Genomic DNA, 21331 nt, shown 5'->3' with positions numbered 1-21331 from the left:
TAACAACATCAAAGTCCACCCAAAACTTTCTTGATGGGACATAGTGCAAATAGGAGAAACATTGGTCATGCTTTATAAAAGACGGGGCTAACCTTTCAGGCTGCTTGGTGCAGGACAAGAGAAACGTTGAGGACAGCAGAGCCGAACTCAAAGGGTAAGTGTCCATGTCCCAGGCATTCCAGGCAAGCTACTCATCTTCCCTAGAGGGAAGGGTCTCTTGTAGTGCCCTCTGGGAAACAAGTTATCCAACCTACATGGTAACAAACCAAACCAAACCAAACCAAAAGACCACCCCTCTCCACTCAGGCTTCACAACTGCGCTAAGTCAAGTGCAGGAGAAATACCACGATGTTTGCCTGGAGTACCGCGTTGGGATTCAGCACACAAACAAATCTGTGAGTATACGCAGCGTACAGTGTCCAGGGACCAGAGAGCCTGCACTGGGCTGCCACAGGGTGCAAGCAGGTCACCTCAGAAGAGGGATGTGACATTTTAAGTTCCCCAGGCATTCCTGTGCTCTCTCTTCTTTGACCCCGGATGTCACCGCGGATATTGGTCTGCAAGATAAACACAAACATCATCTTCAGGCAACTTTGAACTCTGCAAGGACAACGCAGGAGCCTCACTGGGTTTTCGCCTCTCGCTTATCCTTCAGAGCACGTTGGTCCTCTTTGTAACAGCAAGATCTGAGCAGGTCTTTGGCAACTCACAATCAGTGGAAGGCGTGGGGATGGAACAGGTGCACGGGAAAGGGCAGAATCCTGCTGTGGATCTCTGTTACAGTATTGTCACAACAGCACCTATGGATTTCAGTGTGGAGCGAGAAAGGTTAAAGTTCATCCTTGGCATTAACAAGATGCTGTAGCGGACGAACCGGTATTGCATGATCTGTCAGCAGCTGGTCCTGTGACCCGTCATGACTGTCAGGGGGTCCGTTGCCCGAAAAGTCTGTGAGAGCGTAATCCTCTAGCAGGCCAGCTTCTGCTGCGTGACGCCGGAGCCCCTCGCTCCCCACGAGCCCTTGCATTCTGGCGTAGCCCTGCTGACAGAACGGAGGCAGCTTCTGACGGGTGAAGGCAAACAGGAAACACGACTCTGCGGGGGAAAGGATCGAAAAAATCAGACTCTGCAGAGAATAACTCCCATAAACTCTTGAGGACTCATTTGGAATGAAATGTAGAGAGGATGAGGGAAGATGACTGGAGTTTCCCACCCAGCACCCTGCCCTGGATGGCAGCAGAGTAATCGACTCAATACTGCAGAGCTGAGGAGATGCAGGGTGGCATCTCCAGTCTGCACTCTGAGAGGAAAAGGAGCTGGATTTCAGCTTGCAGTCCTCTGGCATCTTCTTCCTACCACAGGATTGCTTCCCTCTGTGTGCCACGTGGGGTTCCTGCAGGAGGTTCCCAGACCAGTCAGAGATCAACTCTCATATCCCAGCACTCCCATTTCCCATGGGAAAGCAATCCCATCATCAGTACATGAAAAGAGATCTCTTCACAAAGAAACATTTAGATAATGGAGGAGGAAGGAAAGCTGCAGCTAGAAAAAGGATCGAACCAAACCTCATACACCCTTCCCTAAATCCGTGCATGCCTGGGGCAGTCTCTGTCTGGCAGTGAGCAAGAGCAAAGGCTATTTGGGAACATACACTCAGCACTGGCACTTTTTACCCTCTGGGGTAATGCATGGAAGAGGTGTGACTGACGGTGAGACCACCAGCTGGCCACAGGGAGATCTCAGCTATTTGCAGAAGAGATCGCTCCTGTCACGTGTCCCTCACATCCCTCCTCCTCCTGCCACCTCCACCCTGTGCTGAAGTTACCAGCAAAGAAGTTGCGCAGGTCAGTGCTGAGGCAGTTCTCCAAAAACCTCCTCAGCGGCAGGATGTGAGCGTTTGGGGCTGTCCAGTCTGTCAGAAAGTCCTCCACAATGTGATGGATGGCATCTGGGCGGGGGAGAGGCCAATCTGGGGGCCGAAGTCTCATCTCATGCTCTGCAAAGAGAACATTAAGGGAATCTCTCAGAATCAAAATGGCATTAAAAAGAGCTTGGGGAGTGGAAAGCAGCTACGACAGCTGTTCCAGCTTTTGTCCTGACCTTTTTAATCTCTACCTTACTTTCATTTGCAATCCCCTATGCTACCTCTGTCCTCAAACAGCCCTGCCACTGCACAGCTGCCCCTTCTCCCTGCCCGCAGTATTTCCGTGTCATTTCACTCCCATTCCCCCTGGGCAGGGACTGCCAGACAGGCTGAGCTGCATTCCAAGCTTTAATGCTGCTACCCATCACGCTTCTTTCCGTGCAAGGCAGGCCGGACCCTGACCTTAGGTTTCTAGAGATGAAGATTCAGCGCACTCATTTCCCAAGGAAATCTATTCTGAGCGTGTTTGTTTGTTGCATGTAGCACTCATCTTCAAACTCTTGCCTTTGGCTGCTTCTATCACTGAATGACCCCTCGGACCTGGGCCGGCCACAGAGCGCAGCTTTCTTTTGGCAGTAACACTGAACAGGCCAGCCTCATCTGCAGGGACTCTGCAAAATACACGCAGGGTGCCAGCCAAAGGGAAGCAATGCTGCTCTTTTTAGGAATGGTGAAGTTCTCAGCACACCTGTTTGTTCTTATTCTCAAATGCAAGGTCTCTGGTACCACCCTCCCCATGCTGTATCGGTCTGACCAATGGAAAATTCTTGCCAACTCCCAGCTTTCTCTTCAGCTCACAGTGGTGGCAGGCCCCCCAGAAGACGGACACGAAGGAAATGGAGAAGGCTGCGCAATGCCTTCACTATCTTCATCCCTCTCCATTTTGCTCATATCAGATAATTAGCAGGGAGAGACAAGAAAGCTTACCTGTTGGGAGGCGTTTGTAATAGTAAATAACAGGGTGCAAAAAGTTGGACTGCCAAGCATGCTGCGCCTCTCCCACGGCTCGGTTGTAGTAGAAGACATCCTTGTCAGCCCCAGAGAAATTCCTCCCATACTCCATGATGATGACAAACAGCCCACTGGGAGCCTTTCTCCCTGTGTGCACTTCCAGCTCAGCCAGGACTCCAACCGGGTACTCTTCCAGGTATTCAAATGCTGTGGCATTCCTGTGAATTGCAACCACAACCGTCAGACTCTTCCACCAGATAAAAGCCAGCTGGCATTCAACACGCTCTCGGCTGGTCAAGGCTAAGGCTAAAGAGCCATCAGATAGTAATTATTTTTGGTCATTACAGATCTGAGCTGGACTTGATGCAGAGCTTATGAAGGCTGCAGATACTGATACAAGACTCCGTTATTCTCCCAGATTGTGGGAGTCCTCTCTACAAGAGCACTGCTCAAGGAAAGCTTTTCCCTGGGGACAGCACAAGGGTACTACACCTCTGAGCCTAGAGGGAAGGTTTGGACCATTTCAGCCCTTTAAGAGAGAGGTAATCGGCAGAATTGGGCGTAGTGGCACCATTCGCGGCAGTGGTACAGGTTTCGAGGTGACTGCCTACATGACGGTGATGTCCTTAGGCAGCAGAGGAGCAATTTGTGAGGTGGCACCACGGAAAGCAGTGGTAAAGAAAAAGGAATGAAAGGATGGAGTGCAGTGCTGGGAATAATTACTCACTCACTCTCTCAGCAGTATGATGTCAGCCAGGACACTGAACATCTGGTAGAGGCCCGAGGCCTCATTCACCCGCTTGATGATGGAATTGGTCAGCTGTGTAATAGGGTAGACTGTGAATGGCCAGGGGACACCATGGTGACGGTTTTCCAATAGGCGGTGGACTGCACGAGCTAAGGCATCAAGAGAAACAAAGACAGCTTATTTAAAAACCCAAGCTTACCCTTTTAAGAAATCCTGTTGCTGTGCTGCGGCACACACAGATATTGGCAGGACACAATAAATAAGCTTTACGGCTCATCCATGCTCAGGATCTCCCACCCCAATCACTGGTAACTGCAGTGGAGATGCCCTCTGAAAGCTGATGTGATGCTAAGTGGTTGGTGAGGGGGCAGGGGGTCCTCAGGGATATTTCATTACTTCTGAGCAGTCCTTTAATGATAAGGATGGGCACACACACACAAAGACGGAAATTCTCTCTGCTGCCCAAAGCCGCTGGGTTTTAACTCCACAGCACAGACCTCTCACCCACAGCCTGTCACGAGGCAGAGCATCTGGCAGGCAGAAATCTATTGTGTTACATAAATAAGAGACAATGGGCAAGAGAAACAGAAGACAAAACAAAGACAGACAACCAAAAACTTCAGATATGACCCCAAGTCACTTCTCCTCCACTTCAGACGACACAGCTGCAGCTCGGCTGTGTTTTGTCATTCTTACTGCCGGCACAAGACTAAGGGCGATCTCATTCCAGCAGTAAGCTATAAATTGTTCCTTCAAAGGGAGGAACAATTCTCACCTCTGCCCTTTCTGTACACCCCAGTACTCACTTGTATACCGGAATCCATGGATAAAGCCCCCAGCAGATTTCCTGAAGTCAACAGAGTGGCTAGCAGTGCCGAGAACAAAAAGCCCCCGAGTGCCTCTGGACTCGTAACTAGGTTTGATCTGAGGATACTTCTTTTTATTCCCTTTTCCTGGCATCATTCTAAGGGATCTGATGTGCAAAAGAGAAGAGCAGGCTGTCAGGAAGGGCAGGGGTGGAAAATAAAGTGTTTCTGATAAGGCACACATTATATTGCAGCCACTGCAAGACACTGCTTCATGCCCCCACTGCCTTCAGTGGGATTTACTACTTTCCCAAGAGCATGAAGTCAACGAGGATCTTCCAGAAGACAAAGGTGCTCATCTCAAGGTAGCTCTGCTCAAGATCAAATTCCAGCCTGAGCCACTAACAGCAAATTTTGGAAGACAGTGAAGTTAGCAGTATCATTTTCAACTGCAGGATGTACTAGGAGACAAACTAAGGTGGAGTGAAGGTTGCATCCTCAGAGAAAAAAAAGCAGACAAAACCTTTCTGTAGTGATCTGTACCTGTACCATCCTCATTCAAAAAAACCCTCCTAAACAAAAAAACATTGCTAGCCTTTTCCACGTGATCTAGCAGGTCAGGATGTTAAGTTCTAAAGGCACAAGCTTTTCCTGTCACCCAAGTCCCAACATTTCCATTTGCTCAGCCCTGCAGCTTGTGGCACACACGTTCCCACTGGGATGCGGCTATAGCTGCAGGATAAACAAAGGACTGTGCAGAACCAGGTAGCTCAAAGCACGTGGAGGTCCGGGCAATGCTGCCAGGAGAGGACCTGCCCTTCCCTTTCCTCCCTAGTCAGGCCCATCACAGTCTCTCACTCTAAATACCTGCTTCCCTGGAGATCCTGGTTCCCCCTCACCTGTTGTAGATAGAGAAGTCAAACTTCCAGCCCAGGCAGCGGATGACACGGTCATAAGGTGCACGGGTGGCAAAGTTATCCAGTTCATCCTGCGGGAGGGTGATAGAGTTGATGCCTGCACTGGTGTTTCTGTTCTCCAGGTAGAACCGCAGCGTGATGTGCAGCTTCCCCTTCTCGTCCTTGACGATAGCCAGATCTTCCAGGTCACCCTCCAGAAGCCCATCCAGAGATTTCAGCTGGTAGGTGTCCAGCAGACCGTTGTTAATTGCTCTACAAAAAAAAAGGGAAACGTAAGAAGGGCTAAAAGAAGGGAGGAGAGGTAGGATCCACAGTTCAGTCTCAGCTTCTGCAAATGGGATGCTTTTACCAGGCATCCCACACTCCCCTTCAGTGCAAAGGTTATCCCCAGAGCCTCAGGGTTCACAGGAACAGCACAGGTAGCACAGCCTCGCTGCCCTTGCAGGATGTAATCAACCTCTCAGCTCTCCTCCTTGACTGCAAGCAAGGGAACAGCTTGGGAGTCAGCCTTTTTTAATGATACAGTTTCCAAGGGGACATTTTCCTATTTCACACAAGCCCTGAAGAGTTCTCATCAAGCTCCTGCCTTCAGCAACTTCAACCTGGACAGCTTTAAACCAAGGACCTCAAGACGGAAGGCCCCATGTTTCCTCTGCGACCCCCAGAACCACAGCACCTCCTGTGCCAGCCCAGTTCGTCGCCTGGGCAAGAAGCGCTTCTCCTTGTTTGTACTCTGGCTGTGTTAGGAAGAGGAAGAAGAGGAGTTTCCTACCTCAGATCCCCGACGTAGTGGGTGGCCCACGAGAGGCGCACACGGGACCGGCTCACCATGTGAATGAAATTCGTGACACCCAGAATGTTCTCCGCCGTCTCAAAGGCCGAGTTCCCTCGGCCCAAGATCAACACAGTTTGGCCAGCAAAATCCTCTGGGTTGATGGACACAGTCTCGTAACCCTCAACGTATTCTGAGCCAGGAAAGTTTACCACATTGGGGACCCATGTGCCAGTAGCGACCAACAAAGAGCTGCAAAAACAAGGATAGCGCTAGGGAATACAGGAATTATGGGTATGAGGATATTGCTCCATCTCATCACTCCTCCCTCCTCCTGCTGTGGAAGACAGCTGTGACGTGCTCCCTCCAGCCATGCTGGAGCAGCTGCACAGGTCATGGTTTCAAGAGAAAACTCTCCCCAGCTTCATCTAATGACCTGCTCCTCTCCTCCCTATCCTCAGGCCAACGAAGACTAGGAACATCGTCATATATAGCAAAAGGTCAATGCGGGTGCTGTACACATAAGCTCCGCTTATTTCCTAAGTCTCCCTCAGTTTTTTGTGAGTGTGCGAGTGCTGCTCATATGTACTCGCATATTATAATACCAAAGTGTTTCACAAGTTGATTATATCCTGCATATAAAAATTACTTTGATTTAAAATTTGTGTTGCCTTTTAATACAGCAGGAAAAGAGTCATTTTAAAAGGGATAGAAAATGTTTTCAATATTTTAAAATGTAACTCCTAGTCATAAAAACATGTTAGCAAATACTTTTAGTGTTAAGAATTACTGTAAGTACAGTAATCTTTTTATATCTCTCCCTAAGAGCCTTTACTTGAATCTTAGGGAAATTTTTGCCACATAGATGGAAACACCAGGCAGCTGAGACTCGCAGCACTGTCTGCTGTCCCAGCCTTGCTCATACAGCTCCCGAGAGCAACTTGCTCGCAGTGCGTGGGTGTCCAGGATTGCCTTCTGTCCCCTCCAAGCTTGCCAGCCAGCACACCTCCAAGTGACAGCCAGCGTGACCTGCTGTTGTAGAGCTGAGGTTCTCAGGAGAGGTGAGAAATATACTCCGTATGTTCACACAAGTAGCTTCTAGACGGTTTTTAGGAATATAGCTCAGTGGCAGTGCAAGATACACAGGCATGAGTATGACAAGGGGAAGGGGAATTCAGGGACCATCAGCCTTGAGGGTTATTCCTCACAGTTGGTTCCCTCTGTTGCAACAGCCCCACTTTTCTCTGGTTCCCTCCTGCCAGCTCTGTACTAACCTAGGGCTTCAGTTGGCTGGGACATACTTTTAAATACTGATTCTTCTAAGCAAGCGTGGGTTACCGGAGATGAGGTGTTACTGCACTGTCTCACCTGAGTTTGTAATAAAGGCACCAGTGGTTACAACTAAGGGGTTTGTTTTTTTTTTTTTTTCACAGAGAGCAATTATATAGTGATAAAACATATCAAGCATGGAAGTTGCAGTGATGCCAATCGCAGCCAGTCTGTGTCTGCCCTGCCAGGTCCTCAGCCATCCGAGGGACAACGTGGCTCACGAAAGGCAATGCCTTCCCAAGAGCAGTTATTCCACCCACCCACCCCGCCTGCTGATCCCTGCAAAATGTTTTTCCCTGTGATGGTGGTTAAGCTTTGGTGATGGTGGTCAAGTCTCCAAGAGGCTGCGAAACCTTCATCCTTGGAGATACTCATGCCTCAGTTAGGTGAGGCTCTGAGCAACCTCACATCACTGGTCCTGCTTTGGGCAGGGGACTTAGATGAAATGACCTTCACAGGTCTCTTCCAACCTAATTTATTCTGTGATTTTGTGACTTCGAAGACACCCATGGTGTAGCTAGCCCCGGATACGCTCATTACCTGCACTTGTAGTTCTGCCTGTCTTGGTCGGTCAGGAGGAAGTAGTGGCCGTTCCAGGCCTGCTCATCCCTCTCCAGTGTCACGTGGATGATGGCCGTGTTGTACTGAACCCGCAGCTTCAGCAGGGAAGCAAAGTCCTCTAGGTAACGTACCATTGCATCAGCATTGGGGAAGAAGTCACGGGAGTAGCGTCGGAAAAGCAGCTGGTGGTCGTGGCTAAGAAGTGAGTTCCAGTCGTGGCGGAGATTGAACTCGCCGTTGGATTTGCCCGTGTACTGCTTGTTGATGCTGATGAGCTTCCGGTGGCGAGGATAGAGGGCGAAGAAGCTGCCGGGCGCGTGGCTCCGCTCGAAAACAATGTAATCCCGGCCAGCTCGCTGGAGGAAATAGGCTGCCTGCAAGCCTGAGGGGCCGGCTCCAATGACGCAGTAGTCGTGGTAGAGGAAAGCTGCACCGCTCGCCGCACACAGGCTGCCGGCATACAAGGCCAGCCCCAGGAGTGTCCTGCAGACCACTGGGGCCATGGCCAGGCCGTGACAGCCACCCCTGCAGGGGAGAGGACCGGAGGGGCATCACCCAGGGGGCAAGCTGAGGCCTCCCTGCAAGAGACCACCGGCCTGGTGTGGCCCTACCCACCCTCTAACAAGACCCAACCACCATGATGCGCCCACCACCCCTCAAGACCCCAAAGCCAGGGTGAAGGTGTTGAGGTGGGGCCCTGCTCCCTGCTAGCCAATAGCAAAATGGGTCCCAGGCTCTCCAGCCAATGGGCATACAAGACCCCCCCACCGCAGCCAATGGCAGATGGCATGGGGCCAGCGGGTGGGAAGGCAAGGGCAGTACCTGTGGGCTAATGGCTGACAGACCCTACAGTGCCTCCGCACCCCAAGAGCCAATAAGAAAGAGAGGCGCAAGCCCATCAGCCAATGAGAGATGGGGTGCCCCGCGCTGCCCTCGCTCCCCCGCCAATAGGGACCGGTCTCGGCCCCGCTGCCCCCGCCCCCGCCCCCTGGCGTGCGGCACGTGGCCATCACCTACGAGGCGCCGCGCGTCACGCACGGCGCACCTGGCGCGTGGGGCCGCCGCGAGCCGGCCGGACCCGTCCCGCCAACGGCCGCACCTGCACCATAGAGCTCGCGCCGCTCCGCTCCTCCCGCGCGGCGCTCGGCGCCCGCCGCACGCGCCGGGGGAAGGGGGGTGTCGGGGGCGGGGAGGGGGGGGGGGGGCAGCGCGGCCGCCCGCCGAGGGGTGGGTGAGGGGGAGGTGCGCGCCCCGCGCAGAGCCACCGCCCCGCCTCACGTGACGCGGCTGCCGCTTCCCGCCGGCACCATGGCGCCGCCGCGCGCCTACCACGTGCCCGGTGGGGGCGGAGCCGGACGCTTAAAGGCACGGGCTGTCGCTTCTCACACCGGCGCCCAGCGCCTCCCCCCGCCGTTCTCCCGCCCCCGGCCGCCCCAGCCCCGTACCGGGGGAGGGAACCCGAACCCAGGCACACACAACACAGCAGCGTCACTCAACAAACGTCACTTTATTCCGCTTTGTCCCCCCTCGTGATTTATTTGCAGAACAGGCCGGGGGGAAGGTGCAGCCCCCCTTGTCTGAGCGTGGGGCTCAGCTCTCCTCCTCTGAAAGAGAAGAGAAACAGTGATGAACGAATGCAGCGGGGGGAAGGAAACCACCAAAGCCAACCCCCCGAGGAACAAGGAGAACTACAGCGCGGCTCATCCCGCCGCAGCATGCCCGTCCTCACCAAACCTGTCCCTCAGCCAAGAACACACACACGGCATTTGGAATTACACAATTTACATGCTCGAGCAAGTTATGCGGCAACCTAAAATTTCCGTAATAAAAAAGAGCAGCCACGCTAAGTTTACAGCTTAAAAAAAAAAATCTGGAAGATATTTTCCCAGGTCGGATGGTTTCCCACCGCTGACAGAGCGCGCATAGATGACACGTCGGGGATCACAGGTGGTTTTAGGTGGTGAAGCGAGACAGCAGGTGTCCATGGCGGCACCACCCACCCTCCCAGACTGACCAACTAGTGATTGCTCAACTATAACATTCACCTTCTAAAAGCCTTTGCTGAGTTACCTCAATCAGGCTAGGTCACCACGCATTTTAAATGTGTCACTCCCATTTCTAAAACTGTAGTAAAAAATACCCCAGCACCCACCCCCCCAAATCCCGGCGCCGTTGAATGAAGGGCTCCTTGGAAAGCTCCACTTTCCCACTCTGTGCTCTAGACCTGGCTCCTCTCCCTTACCCCTGCTAAAATCGGCTCAGTATCCATGCAGAGGCACAATATCTGCATTTCTACCTTGCTGCTCTTTTTGCTTCCAACTGAGCACTCCCAACATCACTCACACCTTTCCCACCACCGAGTCCCACCCTTGGGACCACACGTTCTCCAGCCTCGCTCCTCTCATCATTGCACTAGTCAGATCTCATCCTTTAGATCCAGTTTTATCACAAGCCACCTCTTTTCATCCAGACCAGTAGGTCACTTAAAAGCATAAATCACCAAGTACGCTACGAACCTTCCTCTTCCTCTTCTTCCTCCTCATCCTCCTCATCTTCATCAGAGCTGAAGGTGCCATCAGGCAAGCTGTAGATCCGGATCACCTGCTTGTTGGGGTCTTTGAGGATGAGGTACTTCCCCTCATCAAGTTTCATGCAGATGTCGATGACACATCGCAGGATGCCCCAGGCGTTCTCGATGCTCAGGTTGATCTGGCTGGCAAACTCATTTGGCTTGAACTGCTGCGTGCCCAGGATCACGTGGCGGGCAGAGTCCTTCACATGGTAACGGGATACATATCTAGGAGGTGGTAAGAAGAAACCAGAGGGTTATCAAGAGATTAAGCCCAACCAGCAGAGGAACACCACCAAGAAAAGCAGTGTGATCATCTTAGTTTTGTTTTCTAGGCTGAAAAATCCCAACGCTCCAACACTGAAAGCTAAGAGGATCTCCTGGCTATGAGCTGTCAATCAGTAACATACCACTACCCCAAATTGGATAGGCAGGTACACAAGACAGAGAATTAGTCCCACAGATAAAAATTAAGCAATAGCACAAATAGCAGGGAGTTTGGACTTAAAACAGATGCAAATGCATCAGTCCCATACCCAAGGACAGAACCTAGCACTGCAGAACCACCAGAACCGAGTTAGTAAACGCCTCTTGTTCATCATCCACAGCACAGACTCAGATTTTTAAGCCAATGGTTCAAGAAGGGCTACAGTGATACCTCCTTTCCACCCAATTTCTCAGTAACGGGGCACTGAGGATCTCGATCAAATTCCTGACAGGCGGTACAGTCACCGCATTTATTTCCCTTGTTGGCAATCTCGGCAAGCAGGCCGAGCACCACGGAGGCCGCTTGCCTGTCATGCGCGTGGTGTCACGAGGTTGGTCACAGCGGGGGTGCATCGGCTGGATGCTGCGGGGAAGTGGCTTACAGCAAGGCTGGCACGCTCACCACAAGCTTTCCCTGCTTTGCCACTCAAACCATGGCGTGATTTTCCAATTACTCATTCTACAAATGGTTCACTTTAACATATATTGCGCTAAATCATGGAAAACGCACCTGAAAGATGTTTGGTGTGAAAACCCCGTCTTACCCGAGCTTAAGATATTCCGATCCAGCCAGCAGTGCACAACAGGTCCAGCGGGCTAATTTGTAGCTGTTGTTTTTCAGCTCCGTGGCAATCACAGCTCCTCTCTGAGAGTCAAGCTTCTGGCGCCAGTCTACTCCATTGCAATACTGAGAGGAGAATCAAAACTAGGGTCAACTCAACAAGCCAGCAGCAGTTGCCTCTTCAGCCATCTTGACATCATGTAGGGAAGTTTCTTCTATCTACCTTATTATATCATATGAAGGAAAGTGAACAGCACCTCACAGAGAACGCCCTTGCACAGCAAAGGGAGAAACGCAAACAGCGGGGATTGGCCAACGTTTGTGGCGCTGGTTAGGAAGGGAAGTCTGTGAGGGAAGAGTTCACGAGGGAAGCATGGGGACAGGTCTGGGGACAAGAACAGGGTTCAAACCAGCTACCTCACACCTAGGGGAGAATCTCATCAGCACTGCTTGGCCACCAAAGTTCTACTCCTTTGGTGGAATGTAAGCACCCGGGGAACACCGCCAGATGTTTGTCTCATCTTGCCTGCTGTACCTGGCGTGTCAGGCAGCAGTGAAGCACTTAGAGCTAGCTTTGGGATCTCGTCCTTCCTCACCCTGGAATCCCACTCGTTCAGTGTTTTGATGTTGATGAATGACACTTCTCCATTAGCTCCTGTCATCACGCCATCATGTTCACAGCGGACAATGAGATCTATGTCATCTCCCAGCTTCCACCTTCGGTATCTGCCAACAAATAATCCAGCGGGTTATTTCTGACCCTTGTTTTCTTCCAGATCCATCCAAGTACTCAGCAAAATCCTTTCTCCCTCTATCTGTTCACTGTGAGGACATCCAGGAATCCCTCTCATGGTAAAGCTTCTATCAATAACACTCCTAACACGTTTTGCCTCGCATCACGCTGACATCCTGTGCCCTTGCCAAACCTGGGCATCAGACAGATCGACATACCTGTACGCAACAGAGGCTACTTCATTTTTATCCATGTCATCCTCCACAAAGGGGTTTGGGTTGGGAAACTTGTACTTCTCCTTTCCCTGCAGAAGAAAACAGAAGGGCATGTTAGGACAAAATCCTGAGGGAGCTCTCCCCTACTGGATAAAAATTCTCTTATAGCAACAGTAGCCACTTCCCCCTATATAGAAAAAGGCTGAATTATTAAGACAGCTGATGAGAAGCCTCGCGTTCACTAGTCACTTTGCGGAAAGCATTACTTCTATTGGCACTTCAGCTTCACTAATTGTACTCAGAAGCCTGCCTGCTTCACTAATGGGAGTGGGATTTCCGCTTTGTGGAGTAAAGGTGAAAATCTTTCTACAACAAAGTCACACTGCTCACCAGAAGTAATCCCAACTCTCAAAACTGAAAGAACATCGGTGTAAAGAACCTCTGTCAATTAAAATGCTTCTGTACTGTATGAAACCAGCCTTAGTGAAGCCTCTTCTTGAGGCTCTCCAAAACACAGACCCTACTACCCAGGACTACCCGACCTTACCATCCTCAGACACTGCTGGGAGAAGTTATGATTGATGTAGGTAGCTTCCATGGCAAGGTTGCGTGGAGAATTAAAGGAGTTGCCCTCTTCCTGTGGTGGTTCATTGGCTGTTTCACTCACTGTCAGGAGGTCTGGGAAGAAAACCAGACACAAGTGGTTATACTCGGGACGTAACTCTGTCAGCTTCAGCGAGTCTCTCGCCCCACGTTGGAGCAGATCAATACTGAAGTTACCCCCCCAGTCAGCAAGGGTACTGCAGTAATCAGGTTGTTCCAGGGGTCTCAGTCTGGACACTGAGACATAGAATGAACTCAAGAAAAAAAAGAAAAAAGCATAAAAGAAAATTAGACCCTTTAGCTACTGTAACAGAAATTTCTTTCAGGCTTTTTCCTCACCAAAATCTGAATTGTCCCTCTTGTCAAAGAAAAGCTTGGATCCAACTCTCTGGACAATGATGTCCCAGGAATAGACGGAGCGAGTGCAGCTCATCAGTGTGGCCAGGATGGCATCTGTGGCAAACACATTCCCTTGGGTCTTTGCCAGCTACGGACACAGGAGGAGGAGAAAACTGTGTTTCAGCAACAAGAACCATCACCCCTTCCCTTCCCCAGCCAAGAGCAGAAGTGTTAGCAACCACCATCATGAATTTCTCCTCTCACGCTGAGGAAGCCAGGCTGGCAGGTACATCACTGACTGCTAGACAAAACGTGAGGTACTACCCAGCAATCCAGACTCACCCTCACCCAAACAAGGAAAAAGTAAGAAACCCACTACAAAATGTAGTCTGTTGGGAAGATTTGGTTCCTTATTGCTGATCGGGTCAGAGAGAGAAATCTCTGAGTGTTCCTCATCTCCAAAAGAAACCTCAAGAACCACGTCTCTGACATAGAAGTTTCTTTCCCAACACAGCTCAAGTACCGGCCCGCTCGCCTTTCCAGAATTACAGCTTTTCCTTGGCCAGTATTCCTAGTTTTGCATTAATCTAGCTCTGCCTTGGACCCATGAAAAATAATGACATCGGCTAGTTTTTACTTTTTTTTTTGCACACAGAGATCTGGAATTTTTCTGCCCTTAACCTTGGTCTGATGGCGACAGCGGGTCTGTAACAACAGCACAGTCTGACAAACACGCTATTGGGTTTTACAAACCAGTAGACATACCTTTCGGATAACTGGGTCATCAGTAGTAGTGACGGTATGGAAGATGCGCTTAATGCTCCTCAGTAGCTTCTCATTCCTTGTTGTAATACGGTCAAAGGCTTTGTCATAGTATTCTAGGGCTCCACAGCACTCTCTGCAGAGGTAAGAGGATCATCTTCATACCCCCCCCTACAGATAACCACCACCCATGGACCACAGAGGACAGAGGGGCCTGTTGGGTGTTCCATTACCTCCCCCTGCTTTGGGCACCTCAGTGAGAACACTGGGACCAGGCCAGGAGACCCCTGCCCTCCTGCGTTCCAAAAATCCAGTCAGTTCAGGAAGCAAGCTAACAGCTGTTTTAGGAACTCACATGTCCTGTGGCTCCGACACCTCCAGGTAGCGCATCTTCATCAGCCGAGGGAAATCCATCTCTTCTTTCACCTCCCAATCACTGCGAACCTCAACAGAGGAGTCACGAGGCTTCTGCTGTGCAGCCAGAGGTAGGACAGAGAGAGAGAGAGAAACAGAGACACAGCACATCAGGACTTGTGCAAGAGGAACTGCCCCGTGAGCGCAGCCAGAGAAACCAAACCATCACAGGGAGCAGAAAGCTTGTTTACCTGTGATTTTTGGTCCCATTTCTGCCTCACTCCAAACTGCTTCTGAAACTTCTTTTGTAGGCGCAAACGATCTCTAAAATGGCAAATACGTGAAAAGCCACCGACAGAAGTTCTTGATCGCTACGTGCCACAACCGTTCCTACACTTCCAAATTACCACCAGAGGAGCAATGCTTTTAGGCACCGAGCCACTGAAACATTTGCTGAGCTGTCTGTTGATCAAGATGCTCGAGGCATTAAAAGTTCTGTTCTCTACTCTGAGTGGCTCTTTAAATATTTTTACCTCCAAAGACCACAACACAGTTTTCAGAAAGGGTATGTTCTGCTGTAATACATCATGTTTACTTTCTAAACACAATTCAAAAATCCTTCTAAATTCTTAGACAGCCATTTGAAACCCGTGCTTATAACTACTGATGACATCAGCAGAACATCGGACTTGGAATATCCTGAATTCCTCTTTTCTGACTGTTCACTCTAGTGGGTTCTGTTACAGTAACTTAACAAATTTATCAACAGTATGTTCACACTCCAACCCAAGTACGGTACGCTTGTATCTGTGGCCTTACCTCTCCTTCTGCTTAGCACTCTTTGGCAGCGTCTGCATGCTGAACTGCAGCATGTTCCGACGGTCCTTGTCTCTCCGAAGGTTCCTCTGCAGAAATGAAGGAAGGAAAGAAAAAAAAAAAAAGAACGCTTTAGTTGCAAAATAATTCCATGCTGCTGAAGCTCTCCTTTGAGCCTGTTCCTGAGAACATGTTACCTGTGCAAATCGCATACGATTCCTCTGGTATGCTGTTTTCTGCGTTCGTGCTGTATCCACCAGCTGGAAGCTTGTCTCATCCTCCTCATGGAAATATGCATATTGACTTCCGCCACCAAACTGTGACGAGTACTTGTCTGGAAATATAACAAAGCATCTTGACACCAAGCTTCTAGGAACAAAACCCTGACACTTTGCCCCCTTCTCCCCAAAATTCCCTCCAACTGCCTTCACCTAAGTCTGATGCATAAATTGGAACTCTTGCCTTATGCTAGCACATTTCCCCCCGCCCCCCCAAGCCTCCCTGAGAAGCCCCAGTCACAGGGCAGTACAAAAACCAGGAGTATGCCCTAAGGACAGGGAGAGCCCCATGGAGCTTCACAACTGAAGAAGCCTCTTGCTGAGGTGTGCAGGTAACCACCAGAGCGGGTGTGAGACATGAAAGCAGGAATGACGCTCAAAGAAAACTTTGTAGGAGAAAAGCCAGAGGAGCAGCCACCAGACAACACGTACTTGTGTATCTTTTATCCTGATACGTGGCTCCTGTCCAATCGGCCACCTAAGGACAAGCATAAACAGTCAAAATAAGTGACTATTAAACTGACAGATCCCCCCCACCTCTGACTTTATATAGGCAGGACTTAAAGCAGCAAAAGCAAATACTGCTGCACGCTCCAGAACTAATTCTTTCAACTCCCACCTCTGCTCACCAGCCCTGCTAATTGTTCACAACCACGCTAAGTGTTAGGAGATGCTGCAAATGGTGTCAGAAGAGCAGCCGCGGTAGCAAGAAGCGAAAAGCGGTGGCGGCGTGCTGAGGTGGGATGTCAGAAGGGCTCGCTCGGCAGCAGCCCAACGCGCCGTGGCACGACTAAGTACCTTTCCCAGACGGTCTCCTTTACTGAAGGGCTGGTAGGGCATATCCTTGAACTGCTCGGGCACGGCGCAAGGGCCCCAGCCGGAGGGGTTGTCCTGGATCACGGGTGTCACAAACTTGGCCATATTTTAAACTTCTACAGAGGAAAAAATGAAAACAAACAAAACCCAAGCCCTCAGTTGCCGCACGGTGAGCTCTGCTGCAGGCCGTGACGCCCGCTGCCATGGGGCACCGGGGACCGCGGCCCTCACCCCGGCACAGGCCAGGGCGCGGTGCCACGATGAAGGGCAGGGAGTGCGGGGAGGCCACCTCCGCCAGACGGGCCCGCAGCGAGGGGAGCGGCCTGGCTGGGGTGCGGGGAGTCCCGGTCGCCGCTGCCACTGTGTGTGCGGGGGGGGAGGGGCGAGGACCCGGCCACACCGGAACCGGTGGCAGCGCCGGGGCGGGGCCGGGGGTCCCGATGCCCGCGAGCAGGTGCCGGTAGGACAGGGGGCCGACACCGGGGCGGCCCCAACGCCCCTCTCACCTGCGCGGCCCCGGCACGGCCCCGATGGCAGCGGATGCGGATACGGCGGCGGCGGCGGCGGCGGCGGGCGAGGAAAGAGGGCTCGCGCAACCCCGGCCCGCCCTTTGCGCGTCAGCGCCGCGCGACAACAGCGCCACCGAGCGCCGCTGTCGTAAAACAAAAAAAAAAGTCACGGAGGAGCGGAGCGCGGCTGCCGTAAAGCGCCTCCCTTCCAGGGAACGCAGTACGTCACGGCCGTAGAGCTGCAGGAGAGCCGGGCTAGAAAAGCCGCGGCGCGCGGCCGGTGGACGCGAGCGCCCCTGTGGTGCATTCCGCCAGCGGCCCGGCGGGCTGCGGGGTCTCCGTGCCTCCTCCGCTGCCCGCGGCGTCCCCGGCATCCGTGGCGGCCGGAGTTCCCTTCCGTGTCCGACCTCGTAGCCGAGGGCGTCGAGGCCGCCTGTCGCTGCTGCTGAGGGGCCGCGGGGTGCCGGCCCGGCGGGCAGGGCGCGGGGGGCCCACACGCTCCGTGAAGCTGCGTCCTGTGTGATGTGTGCCCGGTCGAGTTGGTGTGTCACCGGTTTTGTCGTGCCTTCTGTCGTGACGCCATCGTTTCCCGAAATCTCGCTCCTTCCTAATGACAGCTTAGTAACAAAAATGAGTAGGAGTGGGAAAGGAGTGATGTTAATGATGGTAAATTTGCCCTATCGATTAAACAGCTTGGGTTCGGCTTTTTAAGTAGAAGAGCCGGGGGTGACACATGACAAAACTGTTCGGTTCATACCCAGCTGTCACAAAGAGGAAGAAAACATTATTTTCCCTGTCTCCTGAAAGCACGGCAGCTCCAACAAACAATGGCGAGGTGTCAGAAACATCTTCTCCGGCGGTAATGATGATTAAACTTACTAGAAATGTGGAACTTCTCTTAGCAGAAATAATTAAGCCTACGGTAGGCAAATGACTGTTGGAAATGTTTGGGTGTAATTGACTTGCCTGATAGCAGCGGGATGGGATAAGTTGTCCAACAAACTTCCTCCTCCTGTTTATCCTTTAATCTCATGAAGATAGTTTGGGCTTCATGACTCTACAAGGGACTGCCCAATCTCAAGAATTTTTTTTTTCCCCCTTTGGAAGAACTTGAATTGAAATTATTTGGCCTAAAATAATGTATTGGAAGAATACTGATCTTCAGCTTAGTCAAATGAAGACTTCAATTACAAGCATGTAGTCGCCCATCTGGGTGTGCCAGGTTGTTCTACAGCCATGAGATGGAATTATTGTGAAGTCTGGTAGGTAAATTCCTGTTCCCACAGATAAAAATGGAGATGGAAGTTGAGAGATTTATGACTTTGATAGAGAACAGACTTACAGGGCTCTGAACAAGAAGTACATCAATAAAGCCATGTGTCAGGACAGGAACCATGACTTAATGCTGTGCCTTCTAATTTTCTCTCACACACAGCCTCTTGCAATAAAAATATATCCCAAACTATGCAATGGTTTTGTAGAAAAACAGGTACCTTTAAGGTTGTAGCTGTGTGATCATTCAACCGACTTTGTGGTTTAGACGTTGTTACGAAACACTACACTTAGGTAAAGATGTGCAAAGAATGGGAATTGCAGTTGCCTTTGCTGTGTTCACAATGTGGTGTTCGGGGTTTTGCATTGTCCCCGATCGCTTTCCCTGACCTGCTGGAGGGGAGACCTGGGGCTGGAAGATCAGATTCAGCCCTGTGGCCTCTCTAGGACACCCTGAACCAGTCATTTAATACAGCTTGTGCCTCGGATCCCTGACTCTGCAATTGGGATTGTGTTTCTTCTCAGGGAGTGAGGGCAATAAATCATTAAATCTCAGGTGTTCACATGCCAGAGTGATTGAAATTTTCTCTACCCCTAAAAAGAGCAGGATCCAGTTTACAGATCTCTTCAGCTCACAGGCTAAAAACTCTTTCGAGAATTTTACTGGGTATCTTTTACCTAAGAAGTGTCTAGATCAATATTTTCCAGGCAGAGAGGTGTGCATTTTCTCCTTTATTTACCGCTTGCAATTCCTCCTTGAAAAAGAACTGAAGCTGCAGCAGTCTCTGCTTTGCCAAGACACCCTGCCATTAATCAGGAGTGGGATTATTAAAGCGCTTTTCCCTGCCAGCGAAAAAATCCACTTATAGAAATACAGTTTATAAAATACAATTTGTAACTGTCTCACCTAAACAGCCTTTTTGGAGACAAACATCATTAGTGCTGGAACTGCCTCGCTGATAGCTGGCGGTGGCTCAGTGCGATCCCAGCTCCAGGTAACCCCTGCAGCGCCCGTCCCTCACCCTCCCGAGCCGGGGCAACTGGTGGAAGGAGTTGCTACGCTCATGTCCTGCGTAGGAGATGGTGATAAAAGGAGCAAGAAATCCTGAAGAGAAAACCGGACTAAGGAATGAATAAGAGAAGCACTGATAAACAGACTAATAAAATGAAAGCCCTTCTTTTCCATGGCTTCCTCTTCGCTCCCAAGCCTGCGTGAGGTGCTTAAAAGAGAATGTAACACTGCTGCTGTCTCCCAGAGACGACAAGTCCTGTGCAGTTTGGGCTTAGCCCATCAGACTACCTTTTCTGGGGACAGGGTTGGGTATAGGCGTGGGTCAGAGGAGAGAGCATGCATAGGGAGTGCCCGGTGCAGGATAAACGCTCCTCCAGGCATGGACGTAACCTTCCAGTTTCTTAAAAATGGGAAGAAGGGTTCTAAGAAAAAAAAATCCAGTCTTGAAGCAGGTGAGATTTGCTGTCACATTTAGCTCACATTTACTAGGAGAGGGGAGGGAGTGGGTCTGTCTCGCTTCCCGCTTTCGGTCTCCTGTGCTGTGCTGCCGCCGGGGCCCCGCAGCCATGTGCGCCTCTCGTCCCGTCTTGCCTACCCCATGCACCGCTGCCGCAAACGGTTCCACCGCCCAGCCTCTAGCTTTCATTAAAGGCACGTGAGATACGGCATTTCCCGGAAAAGTACTCAAAGTACACTTGCTTGCAATCATTTGATCCTCGATCCATAATTTCAGTTCATCAGTTAATTAATCACTTAATCAGTTAATAAGGCTAATCACTCTTCCCTGGAAGATGCTCATGAGAACAGCCAAGATAAATTGCTCCCATCTGGTTTTCTGTTCTTGTCTCCCACTTCTCCATTTTTGGGCTGTGTGCTGGTGTTAGCAGATCCCTAAAAGAGGGGCTCGTTCCAGCACCGTGGCTGTTCCAGTCCAAAACCTTCACCGCCATCAGCCTCCACCGTGGTTCGGGACTTGTTGGAGAGCTGTCGCTCTGCGAGTTCACTCTGTGTTGAGCGGCAGCCTCCTCCTGCAGCTCGGGGAGTGTTACCAGGGGTTTGCCAGGTTTAAATGAAGGAAGGCAAGTCCAAACGCCCAACCCATTAGGGGCCTTTCCTAGAAAATAGATCACCTCTGCCTTGACCGAAGATGCCTTGGAAAGCCTTAAGACAGGGGTTGCTTTCCAGTTTGCGTAACTGTACTTCCACTCAAAGAGGCAGCTGAGGATTGGAAGACTAATGTTCACATTAAAACACTGTTTTGTAGTAGTTCCTATTCTCGTTCTTGTAATAAATGCATCAAAAATAGCCAGTTGTGGGTTTTTTTCCTCACTAAACACCAAACACTCTGTATGCCTGTGCCATATGCTTAGTCTCCACTGCCAAACCCAGAAACCAAGGGAAATAGTCCCCAGCCTTAACGCCTTCCCCCTGTGGAAAAGCCTGACGTTTGCTCACCTTTTCAGGTCAGACCCTTCTTCCGAAGTCATCGTCGTCGTCTTTAAAGCAGCTAAGCTCACTTCTGGCTCCTGGGCTCTTGTTGCAACCAACCTTGGCCATACATGAACTGGCTCCTGCCACAGGCTGGTGTTCACAGGCTGGGAAGCCCTCTGTCCTTCCCTGGCCTTCCCCTTTGCATCCCATCTTTCCCGTTGCACTTTCATCTGCCCTCTCAGTCTGCTGTTCTCCCAGGCCAGGTGCTTCGCTGCGACGTGTGGCCTCCTTGCCAGCGCCTTCATCCCTCTCCTGGGTGCCCTGGAGGCTGAACTATAAACCTGCCCTCCTTGCCTGGCAGTTGCTCACCAGCTTTTTCGGGGAAATGCTTGATCGGATTTTCAGGAACCCTGGAAAAATGGCCATAAAGCAACTTTACTGTGCACGTGCTGCGAATCTGATTTTTAATTTGCTGCCTGTGCGATCTAGCGGGGCTGGGAGCAGGTGGCACCTGGCAGATTTGCTGCGTGTGTTCAGACCAGCCATGTCCATACAGTAAGGTCCAC

General features: G+C 51.1%; 2 protein-coding genes across 7 annotated transcripts; both read right to left on the bottom strand.

The window, feature by feature from the left end:
* Positions 1 to 14: 14 nt before the first annotated feature.
* FOXRED2 (FAD dependent oxidoreductase domain containing 2) lies at positions 15 to 9283 on the bottom strand. 3 transcript variants are annotated; one of them, XR_008575454.1, is made up of 10 exons: positions 9108 to 9261; positions 7988 to 8533; positions 6119 to 6370; positions 5329 to 5598; positions 4430 to 4596; positions 3607 to 3772; positions 2852 to 3093; positions 1826 to 1996; positions 711 to 1095; positions 15 to 557 (listed from the first exon to the last, which is right to left on the bottom strand). XR_008575454.1 is itself a non-coding variant. In XM_054813164.1 (9 exons), exons 2-9 carry the CDS (start codon positions 8509 to 8511, stop codon positions 830 to 832), a joined length of 2058 nt encoding a protein of 685 aa, XP_054669139.1. In that variant the 5' UTR covers positions 8512 to 8533; positions 9108 to 9283; the 3' UTR covers positions 15 to 829. The 3 variants fall into 3 exon arrangements, 2 of the variants coding, with proteins under 2 accessions (XP_054669139.1, XP_054669140.1); XM_054813164.1 differs by having other exon boundaries at positions 15 to 1095; positions 9108 to 9283; XM_054813165.1 differs by having other exon boundaries at positions 15 to 1095; positions 9054 to 9177.
* A 212-nt stretch (positions 9284 to 9495) lies between these two features.
* On the bottom strand, positions 9496 to 17200 carry EIF3D (eukaryotic translation initiation factor 3 subunit D). Of its 4 annotated transcripts, none has more exons than XM_054810292.1 (15): positions 17048 to 17200; positions 16524 to 16657; positions 16158 to 16203; positions 15645 to 15781; positions 15451 to 15536; positions 14883 to 14955; positions 14633 to 14748; positions 14281 to 14413; positions 13516 to 13663; positions 13121 to 13251; positions 12577 to 12662; positions 12222 to 12351; positions 11609 to 11751; positions 10525 to 10805; positions 9496 to 9612 (listed from the first exon to the last, which is right to left on the bottom strand). In XM_054810292.1, the coding sequence occupies exons 2-15, from the start codon at positions 16644 to 16646 to the stop codon at positions 9599 to 9601; spliced, it is 1647 nt and encodes a 548-aa protein (XP_054666267.1). In that variant the 5' UTR covers positions 16647 to 16657; positions 17048 to 17200; the 3' UTR covers positions 9496 to 9598. The 4 variants fall into 4 exon arrangements, with proteins under 4 accessions (XP_054666267.1, XP_054666297.1, XP_054666277.1 ...); XM_054810322.1 differs by having other exon boundaries at positions 14633 to 14745; positions 17048 to 17198; XM_054810302.1 differs by having other exon boundaries at positions 17065 to 17176.
* Positions 17201 to 21331: the final 4131 nt, after the last annotated feature.

The sequence above is a fragment of the Grus americana genome, chromosome 1 (genome assembly GCF_028858705.1).
Source record: "Grus americana isolate bGruAme1 chromosome 1, bGruAme1.mat, whole genome shotgun sequence".
In the NCBI taxonomy this organism is placed as follows: Eukaryota; Metazoa; Chordata; class Aves; order Gruiformes; family Gruidae; genus Grus; species Grus americana.
The sequence above is the reverse complement of the archived record's forward strand: the minus strand, read 5'-3'. Positions and strand labels throughout refer to the sequence as shown.